Source organism: Panthera leo, chromosome C1, assembly GCF_018350215.1.
Source record: "Panthera leo isolate Ple1 chromosome C1, P.leo_Ple1_pat1.1, whole genome shotgun sequence".
Classification (NCBI taxonomy): domain Eukaryota; kingdom Metazoa; phylum Chordata; class Mammalia; order Carnivora; family Felidae; genus Panthera; species Panthera leo.
The window spans coordinates 34,180,181-34,196,380 of NC_056686.1; the positions used below are offsets into that span (position 1 = coordinate 34,180,181).

The window sequence follows — 16,200 nt, forward strand, 5'->3', positions numbered from 1 at the left end:
GTGCTTGCACTGAGTGTTGCAAGATAAAGAGGTAGTCATGGGCCAGGGCAGGGCAGGGCAGGGCGAGCAGAGGAAGGCCAACCCTCTTACTTCTGTGTTAGGTCCTTTCCCCCCTCACCTCTTCTAGGACATTTCTCCTATGGCCATCCTCTCTCTATCACATCAGGAATTTCCCTCTTATTCCAGCCAGCTTACAAACATGCTAAGCTAATTTCTAACCTCAAAAACGTCTCTCCCTGCTTCTTCCCTCATTGCCCCATTTCTCTGTCTTCCTTTATAGCAAAACTCCTAAAAATAGTAGTCTGTATTCCATGACTCCACTTTTTCTGTGTTCTCTTAAACCCAATGAAATCAGCATTTCACCCCCACTCCAGTGAACCAGCTTTTGTCAAGGTCAAGAGTAACCTCCCTGTTGCCAAAGCCAGCTGTTGATCCAGTGGCCACACCTCACCAGGCCTCCCACTGTGTTGCACTCGGTTGGTTCCTGTGTCCTTCTTGAGACACTTCCTCCCCTCGGCAACTGAGAGAGCACTCTCTCCAGATTAGTGTTCTGTCTCCTGGACTTTTCCTTTCAGCCTCTCTCTGCCTCCTCGCCTCCCAGGCATTGATCCTTAAAAATGCACACGTTGGTCAGAGCACTCGCCCTCTGGGAATCCTTCAGTGACCCTCCCCTACCACAGAATTCAAACTAGAGCCAAGTGTTCAAAGCCTCCATGATCCGATGCCTGCCTCTGGCATCTCATCTTTCACATAACATTTGGGTGGCACTCTGTAGGACAGCCAGCCCCTTCACGTGCACTTTCTCGCCACATCCTCCCAAGATCCCTGGGAAGTGAGTGGTTCCCATTTGCAGATGAGAAAGCTGAGAATCAGAGTTTCATCATTGCCCAAGGTCACACAACTTGCCAGTGTCCCCTGGACACTGAAGTTTCTGATCCCAGATCCTATGCTCTTCTCATTTACAACCCTTTGCTTGGCCTGATCCTTAAACTCCATGCTCTGGGGTGAAGCAGGGGAGTGGATGTTTGGTTCCTTCTTTTGGGTTCCAGTCTGTCCATCTGGATTTCCTCTTGAGTACAGTGGTTTACACTCTTCACCCCAGGGGCTTGGTCGTCACGTTTGCAGGACAATGGGTGCTCTTACTGGTTGAAATGCTAAATCTCCCAAAATGAAAGGCCAGCTGCAGAGTTTGAGAGGAACAAGGGCTGAATGATTTGATCAGACATCTGTGGGGGCCTCCTGGCATTTGGAGTGTGAGTGCCTTAGAGAAACTAACTATTCTGGCCTGAGGGAGTTGGCGACTGTTAATCTTGGTGGTTTTGACCGCTAACTGCCCCAGAGGTCCCAGCCTGCTGTATGACTCAGAATCCCCAACACTCCCCCTATTCTTCTCCCACTGGGATAGTCAGGAGGCCATTGCTAAGGCATTTTAATTTGGTAATAACTTGACATGGCCCACTGTCCCCGGGGCTGTATGTTTTAGAAGTTACTGTTGCTTTCTAAATGGAGGTGGGGGGGTTGATTTAGAGGTGCTCATCCTTGACATCTGACTACCTTGCACTGTCATGGGAAGAGCCTTCCGGGGTAGGTTCTGGCTTCCTTGTGCTCCAGCTGGCCGGTGCCCCCCTCTTTTCCATGATAGATTACCTGAGTCCATGGATCTTGGACTGCCCATAGCCCTTATTCCAGAAGCACCTTGCCAGAGGTGGACGATGTAAGCCAGAGAGAGGAAAGATGGGGCCAAAGGTTTATCTGTTGTTGTATATCTGTGTCTGTGGTACACCGTGTTAGAGGGGCAGCTGCTGTCCGTCTTTCGTCCTCAGTGTGAAACTTTCTGGAATTCAGGAAGAGCACAGGAATCCACTGCTACAAGGCAGGACACAGAGAGTGGGGGATTGGGAGACTCACAACACCTCACTGCTTGTAGACACGCTGTCGGAGAGCTGTGTGAGGCTTTCTTGACCCTCTTCTCTACCCCTGTCCATTGGCACTCACCACTTAATGTGCTGTCGCTGGACTCTGTGCTTCCCTCTGTGATGGCCCTTACCACGATCCGCACTGGTGGTACTTCCATGTGAAGAGCTCCTTTACTGATGTCTACCACTTACGCGCTATAGGATCTTGGATAAGTCTCTTTCTCTTTCTGGGCTCACGTGTAAGTGGATAACTAATAGCACCTACTCACATGGCTGTTGAAGACGTAATTGAAAAAAATCTGTATTTCAGTCACTGCACCTAGTCTCAGAGCGTTCCGCAAGTTCACGAAGTATGCTGAAGTTTCTGTTTTGTTTCGGAAATAGTTGTTTATATAAGAAAATACTGTTACGTAAATTCTCTTGTTAAACCTCTGACTTTTCTTTTGCCTACCAAATAAAGTCTCGACTCTGGCTTATTACTCAGCATTTGTATTTGCATTTCAGGCTTTACATTTCACTGGTAGGAAATGCTAAAAAAAATTGTAGATTTCCAGAAGAAACGCACACGGATACAGATGGGTTTGTCTAAATTCAGTGAGCAATTACTCTGTGCAAGGCCCTGGGCTAGGCCCGCAGGGGCATGGGAGTGAATCACACATGACACATGCTAGGCAGTGGCATCATCGTTTCTGGCTGTCTAGTATAGGCGCCAGCCCCCTTCCCCCCAGGCCTGCCCCACCCAGTTCCTGCAGCAGCCCCGAGGGAAGACTTACCACGGGGGGCCCCAGCACAGTAGAGCAGCTGGGCACCAGCATGTTGGCGGCAGGCCCAAGGGTGGAGGCGGGGGAGGTTGGGCCTGGGAACTGGCAGCCAGCCAGGGCTCTCTCAGGTGCCCCAGCATGCAGGGCCGCCAGCCTCAGCAGTCGCTGAATGTGTCCTGTTCTTCCACGGCGGTTTTCTCTAAACTGCACTGGCACGGATTTTGGTGGCAAGGCGGTGACTCTAGCCCCACATCGAACACATAAGGGCACTGAAGCCCAAAGACGTGAAGTGACTCGACTACAGTCACACAGCAACAAAGCCGGGGCTGGAACACACAGGTCTTCTGAAAAAATTTTCAGCAAATATGCAGCAAACACTCTAGAGGGCTTGTGGGCTCTCGAGACTGTCTTGTTTTCAGTACAAGTGCAATGAGACTATCAGAGTCATTTTGTTCCTTCAGAAAATTATAGGCATCTTCTGTGGGCCCATCTCTGCACAAGGTACTGGGGATGCAGGGTTAAATCAGACTCTGACCTTGGGAGTTCACAGTATGATGAGGGAGACAAACTACCAACAGTTACAGTATAGTATGGCAAGTGCCTCTGGGGATAAGCATGTAATGTGGGTGACGGGGGACAGACTGTGGAGCACAGAAGAGGCACTTAGCCCAACCTGGGGGCCAGGGAGTTACTCCCAGTGAAGCTGAGACCTAAGCTTAGTTGTGAAGGACCAGTCGGCATAGCCAGGTGGAGAAGGACAAGGAAGAACATTCTGGGCAAAGAGAATAGGAAAGCAGCAGAGCATCCTCAACTAAACATCTAACGGTTACAGCAATAGTCCCAACATATATTTGACCTATATTCAGGATACTGAGAGTGTTTCCCACTGGCGGGATCATAGTATATGTGGAGAGAGTAGAGGCAGGTGTGGCTGGGCGTGTACAACCCCACAATGAAGCCTGAAAGGGCAGGTGCCTGTGACTGTCAAAGCCTGGGCAGCTCTCTCCCTAGGTCTGCAGGCTCCATATTTCTAGTCTGGGAGCCTGGATGGAGTTCGTGATTTCCTTGGTATTAAGCTTGCTGCAAAACCCAGCAAGTTCCTTTTGCCAAATTCTGTACAGGGGCCTTGCTAATTTATCTACCTATATTCCTTTAGAATTTTTGGTTTGGGTTCCCCACTCCCCCCCTCCCCCCGCCCCGAAGCCTTGGTGTGGAAAAGGGGCTGAAAGGCTGATTGTAGAGAATGAAGCGTTATTCAAGGTTCAAACAGCTACAGCTCTTTAAGAACTAATACCCCACTGACTGCTCAGTGCCTGGCAAGCTGTGACTTTCCTTTTCTTCCCATAGGCCTGCTGAGTTAGCCACCAAATACGCAAACTTTTCAGAGGGAGCTTGCAAGCCTGGCTATGCTTCAGCCTTGATGACTGCCATCTTTCCTCGGTAAGTGTTCCTATTTCTTCCCGCTGCCCAGACAGCCTGGTCCATGGCCCAGGAGTCAGAAACTCTATGCTGTGCAAGTGATGTGCTCTGAGAAAGCGAAATTCTGGTGTAACTTACTGCCCTGTGTCCTTGAGTCTGTGGGTGCCTGGAGAGGACTTGTTTCGGGTTGGTTCGTACCCCAGTCCCACTCTGTGCCCTTGCTGTACCTTACCCCCGTCCTGTCTCTGGAGCTTGCACCTGCCAGCACAGCCTGTTTCTGTGGAGGGGAGGGGACAGGTAGAACCTGCGTGGCACTCCTTGGAAGCCAGGTACCCAGAGGCAGCCAGATAAGCCTCCTCAGCATAGAAGCTCTAAGTCATAGCATCAAAACTACATGGCTTCAGGGAAGCATATCCAAATAAAGCAGGGAACAAAGAGAGGTTTCTGAGCCTGGCCTGGCTGTTCTGGCACCTTCTCTCTTTGTCCGTTTTGCATTCTGGAGTTCCTGATTTCCTGATAACCAAGCTTGCTGGAAGAAACTGTGCCAAACCCTGGGAGTTTCTTTGACCATATTCTGCTGAGGGGCCTTGCTTACATATCTGCCTTTTCCTCTTGAGTTTTCTTTCCATGAAGCTACAGTGTGGAGAAGGACCTGATGTGCCAAGATGGGCTTGTCTGCAGTCTGGAGTGTAGTGAGACTGCCAGGGTCATTTTGTTCCTTCAGAAAGTTATCGGAGTGTCTAACTTAGAGGAGCTGGAGGAAAGGCCGCTCAGGACCCTCTGGGAGTGGGGATGCAGCACTTGGACCACAGGGGAGCCCTTGGGGTGGCCTCCTGGGGTGGGGTCCGTTCACTGGGGGAAGGGCTTACATCCCATCCCTGAGAAGGCTGAGGTTAGGGCATACAACGTGCTTGCCGAGGAAGGCTGAGAAACAACTTGCCCCAAAGTAGATCCAGAATATGTGGTTTTTATGCTCCTTTTCTTTTTCTAATGGGAGTGATGGAAGCTCCTTGTCTAAAACAGGGGCTCTGCTGAATATCTGGTGTTCAGATAGAGATCTCTTTGTCTAGGGTCTGCCTTCTGACTTGCTTCCAAATATTTTTCTTCCCCCAGCTATTTATTGAGCACCTCGTAAGTGTCTGGTATTATGTTCCATATTCTTATACATCTTTTCTTAGATTTACTTGACTCAGTGCCTTGGGCCAGACACCTACGAGTTTTCCTTGACCTGGATATAGGTGTTGGGTTTTGTTTTGTTTTGTTTTACTTTTTCTTTTTTCTTTCTTTCTTTATATATATTTTAAAATGTTTATTTACTTTTGAGATAGAGAGCACCATTGGGGGAGGGATAGAGAGAGTGGGGGACAGAGGATCTGAAGCAGGCTCCACACTGACAGCAGTGAGCCTGACGTGGGGCTAGAACTCATGAACCACGAAATCATGACCTGAGCCGAAGTGGGATGCTCAACCGACTGAGCCACCCAGGCACCCCTTTACTTTTTATAATTGAAAGTAATGCAAGCATACGGTCAAAAAAATAATAACTGAAAATGTGCAAAAGGGTATTTGCTCTCACTCTAGATCCCCAGAGATAGCCAATATTACCCAGACAGCCTGGGTAATATAAATAGAAATATCATGTATTTATTGTTTTGTATCTTGCTTTTTACTCCTAACAATATATGTTAGAAATCATCCTATTACCAGCATACATGGTAATCTTATTCATTTGATGCTTGCATAACATGATTATATGGATGTATAGTAATTTTTTCACAAGTAAGACTTATTGAAGTTTAATTTACATGCAGCAAAACTTACTTTTTGGTGTAGTTGTAGGGGTTTTGGTAAATGCACACCTTTGAGTAACCACAGCAATCCAGTAGAGCTTTCCCATCATCACCTCCTGAAAGCTCCCTTGTGCTGCTTTGTAGTTAACCTCTCCCCTAACCCCCAACCCCTGGCAACCACTGAACAGTTTTCTGTTCCTGTAGCATTTTCAGAGTGTTATATTCATGGAATCATATAGTATGAAGCCTTTTGAGTGTGCCTCTTTCATTCACTCTAATGCATTTGAGGTTCATACATGTATTGTGTGTATCAGTTCTTTTTTATTGCTGAATGGTATTCCATCGTATGGATACAACAGTCTGTTTATCTACTCAATAGTTGAGGGGCGCCTGGGTGGCTCAGTCAGTTAAGTGTCCAACTTTGGCTCAGGTCATGATCTCGCAGTCTATGAGTTCGAGCCCCACGTTGGGTTCTGTGCTGACAGTTTGGAGCCTGGAGCCTACTTCAGATTCTGTGTTTCCCTCTCCCTGTGCCCCTCCCCCACTCCGCTCGCTCGCTCTCTCTCTCAAAAGTGAATAAACATTTTAAAAAGTTTAAAAATGAATAAACAATAAAAAATATCTACTCAGTAGTCAAAAGACATTTGGGTAGATTCCAGTTTTTGGTGATTATAAATAAAGCCACCATAAAATTTGTATATGGGATGTCTCATTAACTCTATAAGAAATTGCCAAACTTTTTTTTTTAATGTCTATTTATTTATTTTGAGAGGGAGAGAATGTGAGTGGAGGAGGGGCAGAGAGAGAGGGAGAGAGAATCCCAAGCAGGCTCCACGCTGTCAGCGCAGAGCCTGTTGCGGGGCTTGATCTCATGAATGGTGTCATGTCCTAAGCCAAAATCAAGAGTTGGATGTTCAACCGACTGAGCCACCCAGGCACCCCAAGAATTGCCAAAGAGTTTTCCAAATTGACTGTGCTATGTTGCTTTCCTGCCATCGTTGTATAAGAGTTCCAGGTGCTCTAGGGGCGCCTGGGTGGCGCAGTCGGTTAAGCGTCCGACTTCAGCCAGGTCACGATCTCACGGTCCGTGAGTTCGAGCCCCGCGTCGGGCTCTGGGCTGATGGCTCAGAGCCTGGAGCCTGTTTCCGATTCTGTGTCTCCCTCTATCTGCCCCTCCCCCGTTCATGCTCTGTCTGTCTCTCTCTGTCCCAAAAATAAATAAAAAAACGTTGGAAAAAAAAAAAAAAAAAAAAAAAAAAAGAGTTCCAGGTGCTCTACGTCTCTGCCATCAGTCTTTTTAATTTTAGCTATTCTAAAATTTAGTGATACCTCACTGTGGTTTTAATTTGCATTTTAGTAATACTAATGATATTCATTTTCATTTTCATGTGCTTATTTAGCATTCTTTTATCTCTGAGGAATTGTCAAAGCTCTTGTCATTTTGTAAATTGGTTGTTTCCTTATTGAATGTAAGACAACTTTACATATTCTGGATTGAAGCCCTCTGTCATGCGATTTGCAAATATTTTCTTCCAGCCTATGGCTCGCCTTTTCATTGTCTTAACAATATCTTTTACAAAGCAGAAGTTTTTAATCATGATGAAGTCCAATTTATAAATTTTTTCTTTTATGGATTTTGCTTTTGGTGGTTTATCTAAGAAATCTTACCCTAATCCAAAGTCAAAAGGTCTTTTCCTGTGTTTTCTTCTAGAATTTTTATAGGTTTAGCTCTTACATTTAGGTCTATGACTCATATCAAGTTAATTCTTGTATATAGTTTTGCATATGTATGTTTAGTTGTTCCAGAACCATTTGTTGAAGACTTCTTTCTTCATTGAATTACGTTGGCCTATTTGTTAAAAATCAGCCAAACATATGTATGTGGGGCTCTTTCTGGAATTTTTATTCCATTTCATGGATCTTTATATCTGTCCATGCATTAATATCACAATATGTAGACACTCATGTCTTTTTTTTTTGAGTAGGCTCCATGCCCAGTGTGGGGCTTGAACTCATGACCCTGAAATCAAGAGTCACATGCTCTGCTGACTGAGCCCGCCAGGCACCTCAACAATCATGTCTTCTATTAAGGACAGTTTTATTTCTTCCTTTCCATTCTGGTTGCCTCTTTTTCCTTTTTCTTGCCTCATTGCACTGGCTAGACTCATCAATACAGTGTTGAATAGATGAGGTGAGAGTGAATATCCGTGACTTGTTTCCAATTTCAGGGGGAAGGCATTTAGTCTATTACCATTATGGTGTTAGCTGTAGGTTTTTCATAGATACCCTTTTAGGATAGAGGGAATTCTCTTCTATTTCTGGTTTGTTGAGAATTTTTATAATGAATAATGTCAAATTTTGTCAAATACTTCCTTTTCTGCATCTTTTGACACAACCAGATGGCTTTTCTTCTTTAATCTATTAATATAGTGAATCACAGTGATTTTTTTCGTTGACTGATTTTTTTAATGTTAAGCCAACCTTTTAATACTAGAATAAACTTCATTTTATTCTAATTTATTATTCTCTTTTATATATTTCTAGATTTAATTCACTAATGTTTTATTAAGGATTTTTGTTTCTCTGTTCGTGAGAGATTGGTCTGTCGTTTTTTTGTAACGTTTTTGGTTTTGATATCAGAGTAATGCTGACATTATAGAATCAGTGAGAAAATATTCCTTCATTTGCATTTTCCTGAAAGTTTTGTATAGAATTGATAATATTTTTCTTTAAATGATTGATAGAATGTACCAGCAAAGACATCTAGGGCTCCCTAGGTTTTGTGTTAAGAAAATCCCCTTGTGGGAAGTTTTTTAATAAAAAAACATAGAATTACATTTCTAGGGGCACCTGGGTAGCTCAGTCAGTTGAGTGTCTGACTCTTGATCTCAGGTCATGATCCCAGGATCCTGGGATTAAACTCCATATTGGGCTCCACGCTAGGTGTGGAGCCTGCTTAAGATATTCTCTCTGTCTCTCTCTCTCTCTCTCTGTCTCTCTCTCTCTTTCTCTCTCCCTCTGCCCCTTTCCTGCTCGCACTCTCTCTCTCAAAAACCAAAAACAAAAAAAACCCAAAGAATTATATTTCTAAAAAAAAAAAAAAAAGAATTACATTTCTTTAATAGATCTGGAGCTTTTCTATTTCTATTTGGGTTTTCCTATTTCTTCTTTGGTAGTTTGTGCCTGACAGAGAATTTGTGGATTTCCTCTAAGTTGTTGAATGTATTGGCATAATATGCCTGATATTGGTCATTTATATATTTTCCCTTTTTTTTTACTAGTCTTTCTGGTTAGAGTTTTATTGTTTTCATTGTTCTCACAGAACTAGCTTTTGGGTTCATTGATTTTTCTCTATTGGTATTTTTTTTCACTGTAATCATTATTTTTTGTTCTTATCTTTATTATTTCCTACCTTACGCTTATTTGGGGTTTAATTTGTTGTTTGTTTCTTGGGATAGAAGGTTAGACCACTGATTTGATTCCTTGATTTCATGCTATAAATTTCCCTCTATAAACTGCATCAGGTACATCCCACAAATTTTGATATTGTATTATTAGTTTCATTGAGTTAAAGATATTTTCTAACTTTACTTGTGATTTCTACTTTGTCCCATGGTTTCTTTTGAAGTGTTGGAAATTTAGCTTAATTTCCAAGTATTTGAGGGTGTTCCAAATATCCATGTGTGACAGATATCTAATTTATTTTTGTTGTGATCAGAAAATAGTTTTCATAGGATTTTAACACTTTTAAGTTGATTGAGACCTGAGTTATAAGATAAAATATGGTCTATTTTGGTGAATATTCTGTGTGCACTTGGAGATTTTTCTGCTGTTATTGGGTATTCTATAAATGGCAATTAGATTACGTTGGTTGATAGTGTTTTTCAAGTCTCTTATATCCTTACTGATTTTCCAACAGTTCTTGACAGACAGATGTTGAGGTCTCCATTTATTAGTTTTTGCTTCCCATATTTTGAAGCTGTGACATTTAGTGTATGCACATTTAGGATTATTATATTCCCTTGATGTGAATAGATCCTTTCATTATTTTGAATTGTCCTTTTTTTCCTTATTCTTAAATCTCCCTTGTTTGATATTTATGTAACCACTCCAGCCTTTTTAGAGTTAGCTTCATTGTGGTATATGTTTCCCATACTTTTACTTCTGTGTGTGTTGTGGGGGGAAGCATATGTTTGTGTATACCCTTGAGCCTCAGAAAAGTTGAGTCTCGGCGCTGGTTTACAACAATCTGTCCTTTTATGTTTGACTGTGTCTTCACAATTAAAGTGAGTTTCTTGTAGACAGAACGTAGTTCATAGCTGAGTATTGCTTTTTTATCCAATTTGGCCATGTCTGCCTTTTATTGCAGATCTTATACCATTTACATTTAATGTAATCATCAATATGGTTGGGTTTAAATCTATCTTGGTATTAGTTTTCTGTTTTTCTTATTTTTTCTTTCTTTTTCTGGCTCTTGTTGAGCCAGAAATTGAATGTGTTTTATGACTTCATTTTACCTTCAGTATTGGCTTATAGGTTTAATTCTTTGTTTATGTTTTTTGTGACTGTTCTAGAGTTTACAATATATGTCTTTAATTTATAATATATTTTCAAATAATATTATAGGACTTCACTTAGAGTTTAAGAACCTTGCAACAGTATAGTTCCATTATCTCTCCCATCCTTTGTGCTATTTTTGTCATACATTTTACATCTATATATTGTAAATCCACATGGCACTATTCTTATTTATTTTTGTCTTAAAGAGTCAGTTATTTAAAGTGATTTAGCAATGAACCAGAAAAAGGCAGCCTGCAGAGTGGGAGAAGATATTTGCAAATCATATATCTGATGTGGAATTATGTTTAGAATATGTAAAGAACTACAACTCAACAACAGCAAAACAACTGATTAAAAAATGGGCAAAGGAGTTGAGTAGACATTTCTCCAAAGCAAATGACCCAGCAAGCACATGGAAAACTGCTCAACATCACTAATCACTAGGGAAATGCAAATTAAAACCACAATGAGCTATACCTCACCCGCATTAGATGGCTGCTATCAAAAAAGAAAGAAAGAAGGAGAGAGAGAGGGAGAGAGAGGAAGAAAAAAGAGAAAGAAAGAAAGAAAATAGCAAGTATTGATGAAGATATAGAAAAATCAGAATCCTTGTACACTTGTGGTCAGAATATAAAATGGTGTGGCCACTATGGGAACAGTATGGTAATTCCTAAAAAAAAAAAAAAAAAGAAAAAGAAAATGTAATTACCATGTGACCTAGTAATTCCATTTCTGGATATATACCCAAAAGAAATGAAAGCAGGGTCTCACACTGATAGTTGTACACCCGTTTCACAACAGCATTATTTTACAATAGCCAGAGCAATCCAAGTGTCCATCAAGAGATGGAATGATAAATAAAATGTGATATATTTATACAATGGAACATTATTCACCCTTAAAAAGGAAGGAAATTTTGATATGCTACAACATGTGTGAGATTGAAGATATTATGCTAAGTGAAATAAGCCAGTCATAGAAAGAAAAATATGTTTGATTCCACTATATGAAGTACCTAGAGCAGTCAGATTCATAGAGACAGAAAGCAGAATCGTGATTGCCAGGGACTGGGGGTAAGAGGAAACAGGAAGTTGCTCTTTAATGGATATAGAGTTTCATCATCTTTTTCAAGATGAAAAGAGTTCTGGAGATTGACTGTGTAATAATATGTATGTACTTTAACACTACTGAATTGTACAGTCAAAAATGTTTAAGATGGAAAGCATCTGGCTGGCTCAGTAGGTGGAGCATTTGACTCTTGATCTCAGGGTCATGAGTTCGAGCCCCATGCTGCATGTAGAGCTTACTTAAAAAAATGTTTAAGATGGTAGATTTTATGTTATGTGTATTTTACCACGATTTAAATTAAAAAAAAATTTTTTTTAACTTTTATTTATTTTTTATTTTTTTTAAGATTTTTTTTTTTAACGTTTATTTATTTTTGAGACAGAGAGCGACAGAGCATGAATGGGGGAGGGTCAGAGAGAGAGAGAGACACACACAGAATCTGAAACAGGCTCCAGGCTCTGAGCTGTCAGCCCAGAGCCCGACGCGGGGCTCGAACTCACAGACTGCAAGATCATGACCTGAGCCGAAGTTGGACGTCCAACCAACTGAGCCACCCAGGCGCCCCAACTTTTATTTAATATTGAGAGAGAGAGAGAGAGAGACAGAGTATGAGCATGGGAGGGGCAGAGAGAGGGAGACAGAATCCGAAGCAGGCTCCAGGCTCTGAGCTGTCAGCACAGAGCCTGATATGGGACTGGAGCTCACAAACCGCGAGATCATGACCTGAGCTGAAGTTGGACGCCTAACCAACTGAGCCACCTGGTGCCCCAACAATTTAATTTTTTGACAAAATTTTAAAAATATTTTATTTTTAAGTAATCTCTATACCCAGTGTGGGGTTTGAACTCACATCCAAGAGACCAAGAGTCACATGCTCTACCGACTAAGCCAGCCAGGCCCCCCCAGTTTTTAAAAGATTTTTCATGGGGGAAAGTCTATTATAGTTACCAGAGGGGTAAGGGAACCCTTTGAAGATCTCTGGAGCTTTTTGTGCAGCTCTGTCCTCTAGCGTCTTCACAAATTCTAGCGTTTTTGTCTTCTAAATTGTGACCCATTATCTCAACTCTGAAAGACCACTGGGCTCTTTTTGGGTTCTCCATTCCTGCACTGGTCTGAAAAATGTTTTTTTCGTGTATTTTGACTTGCTTGCTAGTTGTTTAAGGTAAGAGGTTAAATCCCATCCCTGTTACCACATCGTGGCTAGAAACAGAAGTCCCTTATTCCATGTTACATGGATTCCATTGTGCAGATGTATAGTAGTTTAATTAGTTAATTCCCTATTGATGGACATTTAGGCAACTTCTAATCTTTTCTATTACAACAAGTATTATTACATCAGTGAATGACTTTTTCCTACACACGTGAGATCATCTAGAATAAAGAAGAAAATGTCTGGATCACAATTGTAGATGTTTGAAATTTTGAAAGTTATTGGCAAATTGCCTTCCGTAGCAGTTTCTGGATTCACATCCATATGTGGTAGTTTATGAATATGCCTTCCTTTACGCTTTCTTCTAGTATTTTTATAACTTTATTTTTTATATGGATATATATAGCCATCTGCGTTTTTGTTGTTGTTGTTTTTGTTTGTATTTTGTGTTGTCTTGGTGTTACGAGTGATCCCTGATATTGCGATTGAGGTTTCTTTACTTTTTCCTAGTGAGTAGCTAGCATTTCTTGATATTTTGACTAAATATACTAAGTAAAGTCAGGATTTTAGTTTTGATAGCATTAATATTTTGACACAAAAAGCCTTAATGCAGTTTTGATGTATTAGTTTTTGACACAACCCAATATAAATAAACCATTAAATCTTTACTTTATTTATTTCTCCTTTATTGTCAAGTGTTGTGTGAAGCATACATTCTTACTCTGTTCCCAAGCCTCGCTTGTGGGGGAGCAGGCGGTGGTAATGGAAGGGATGCCAGTATGCCAGCCTGTTCTGCCTACAGAGTCCTGCCTCTCAGGGAAGCCAGCCTGTTCCCTCTTAGACCTTTGTACTGTCTCCTGGGAAGTCTTCCTTATTTTCCCTGAGACTTGCCTGCCTAGAGACATCTTTTTTTCTTTTTTTTAATGTTTATTTATTTTGAGAGGGGGTGAGGGGCAGAGAGGGAGGGAAAGAGAGAGAATCCCAAGGAGGCCCTGTGTTGTCAACACAGAGCCGACGTGGGGCTTGATCTCACAAACCGTGAGGTCATGACTCAAGCCAAAATCAAGAGCCAGACATTCAACTGACTGAGCCACCCAGGCGCCCTGAGACATCTTCTTCTAATGAGAGAGATAGGGAAGAGAGGGCATAAGGCTTAAAGCAACTCAGATTTATTGAGCACCTGCTGTGCTCTGAACATTGTTGGTCTCATGGAAGGGAAAGTCTTCCCGGACCCCCACCCATCTACACACACCCAGTTACTCTTTCCTCAGCTTGTGCCACCACAGTGTCGCATACACAGCTCTGTCATCGTACTTACAACTATTGATTGATGTGTCTTCTCCCATAGTAGGATGTGAACTTCTCAACATAGAGACATGGTCTTGTTCATGGCTGCCAACACTTAGCAGAGCTTTTGACACTTAGTAGGCACTTAATATTTGTTTTACGAGTGGATATTAATCTCTGCCCTCAGGAAATTGAGAGACTCAAGGGTATGAGGGTTGTTAATAAAATACTCTTGATGGAAAGAGTGAAGAAAAGTAATTATTTTGATGTAGAAAAATTATTCTGACATAGACCAATACATGATAGACTGGAAGGAGATGAGATTTGGAGACAGAAAGTTCTCGCGGCTTTCTCACTTAACATACTGTGTGATCTTGGAAAAGTCTGAGCATTGCTTATCTCATTAGTGAAGAGAATGAAGTGAGATGTTGTATCCTGGGGCTGTAAATGCTGATCATTCCAGAAAATTTTAATGTCAGACACTTACTAAGTGAATTCTGTTTTCTCAGTGACTTTTCTTATGAACAGGTAAGTTTTTTTCAGGAAGGAATAAAGATCCCAGAATAGATCATGATAAACATTAAAAATGTAGGTTTCTGGGGCAGGGGGGAAAGGTAGATTTCAAAGCAAAGAAATGTGACTGATAAAAACCTTAATCGACACACCCCATTCTCCTGGCAGTACTTTGCTATGTGCGTAGGAGTCGCTTTTTGTGCTTTCGTGAAAGATTTAGTGTCGTGTCTTTTAGGTGGTGGCCATTGGAACCATGGGCATGGGGAGCCAGTGCAGCATCGGCAGGGTAAGCCCGTGGCAGGCAGTTTCAGCAGAAAGCAGAATCCAAATTGAGGCGGTGGCCGTGCTGCAGGGCAGAAACATCGGTAGCAACAATGCTAGCCCACACCTCTTGATGTAGCGGTTCCTATGCTGAGACCTTTCCCTGTCTTTCCTGTTTTAATCTTCCCAACAGTCTTGTGACATAGGTGTTGTCATTAATCCAGTGTTAAGCAGGAGAAGATGAGGGTGGAGAGAGTCCATCCATTTGCTTAAGGTCATAGCAGTAGGAAGCGATGAAGCCGAGTTTCGAACCCAAGCCCTCCGACCGCAGAGCCCACAAGCTTAACTGCTACTTTCTGCTTCCTCTCATAGCTGCTGTCTCATGGACAGGCTGGCTAGTGGCCAGAGTACAGAGGTCTACCTGATGCCCGGTGGTGGTTAATGAGGTACTGGTGTAGAAATTGCCCTCTTGCCCATCTCTACAGGGGAAAACAAACGTCTTTTGAGATGTACTTTGCTTTCAAAAAGCCGAGGTGCACGGTATCTGTGACTGTATGTATCTGTGATTTTTAGCCATGGTCCAAGCTGGCTGAATTCTTAAGAGTGCAGGGATGGCCTTTGAAACCCCACTGAGCTCTCTGAGGCAGGAAGTCTGGAATATTGACAGAGCCCCTAGCTGCATGTTTTGGGACCCCTGCGTTAAAAGGTACAGGAGGCCTATTGCACTGCCTCCTGGGGGTTTTGAAAGCTTGTGGGTTCCTGGCCAGAGTAACTGGGTACCTAGTATCCCCACATTCCAAAGCTCCTCTCTCTCTGCTCTTCCAGGGCAGATCCTAGGATTCTTATTACTACAATACCAGAGAGGGATGGTAGGATTGAAAGGCATCCTTGCTAAGCTTTGTTCCAGACATAAATGACAAAGGAGAATAGATCATCATCTACTTCTACAGAATTGTTGTCCTTTCAGAGTGGTAGCAAGTTGAGTACCGCCCCCGCCCCAGCCCAGACAGGAGTGTGCAGACTCGTCAATTGCTTTCTCCACTCCCACCACTTCCCTCCCTGAAATGCTCTCGCCCAGATCACTTGAAAGGACTAACTGACAAATCCAAGGGTGGACCTTTTCTTTTTCTGACCTCTTTGAAGCATTTGGCAGTACTCATTTCTTCCTTCATTTTCAAACTCTCTCCTCAGTAATTCTTTGTCCACACTCCCTTCCAGTTCTCCTACTTCTCTGATTGTTCCTTCTCAGTCTCTTTCGCAAGCAACCTCCTGTTCCTGTGCCCACCTTTAAATGCTGATGTCTGCCAGGGCTCGGTTGTGGTCTTCTTCACTTCTTACTCCACGGCATCAGTGAACACCTGTGTGCCAGTGACTCTCTCAGCTCCTGATCTGTGGACCCAGACGCCCAACTTCCTGCCAGACAACTCCACTTGGAGGACTCTCGAGCATCTCAAACTCAATGTGCCCAAATCACT

At 42.6% G+C, this 16,200-nt stretch overlaps 1 protein-coding gene across 2 annotated transcripts in view; it reads left to right on the forward strand.

Annotated features, from left to right (window-relative positions):
* ST3GAL3 (ST3 beta-galactoside alpha-2,3-sialyltransferase 3) overlaps positions 1-16,200 on the forward strand; it is a 199,640-nt gene that overhangs the window by 118,596 nt on the left and 64,844 nt on the right. For both annotated transcript variants that reach the window (XM_042951105.1, XM_042951104.1), the window contains exon 5: positions 4,025-4,117. In XM_042951105.1, the coding sequence (XP_042807039.1) occupies positions 4,025-4,117 (93 nt within the window). The remainder of the gene's footprint in view (positions 1-4,024; positions 4,118-16,200) is intronic.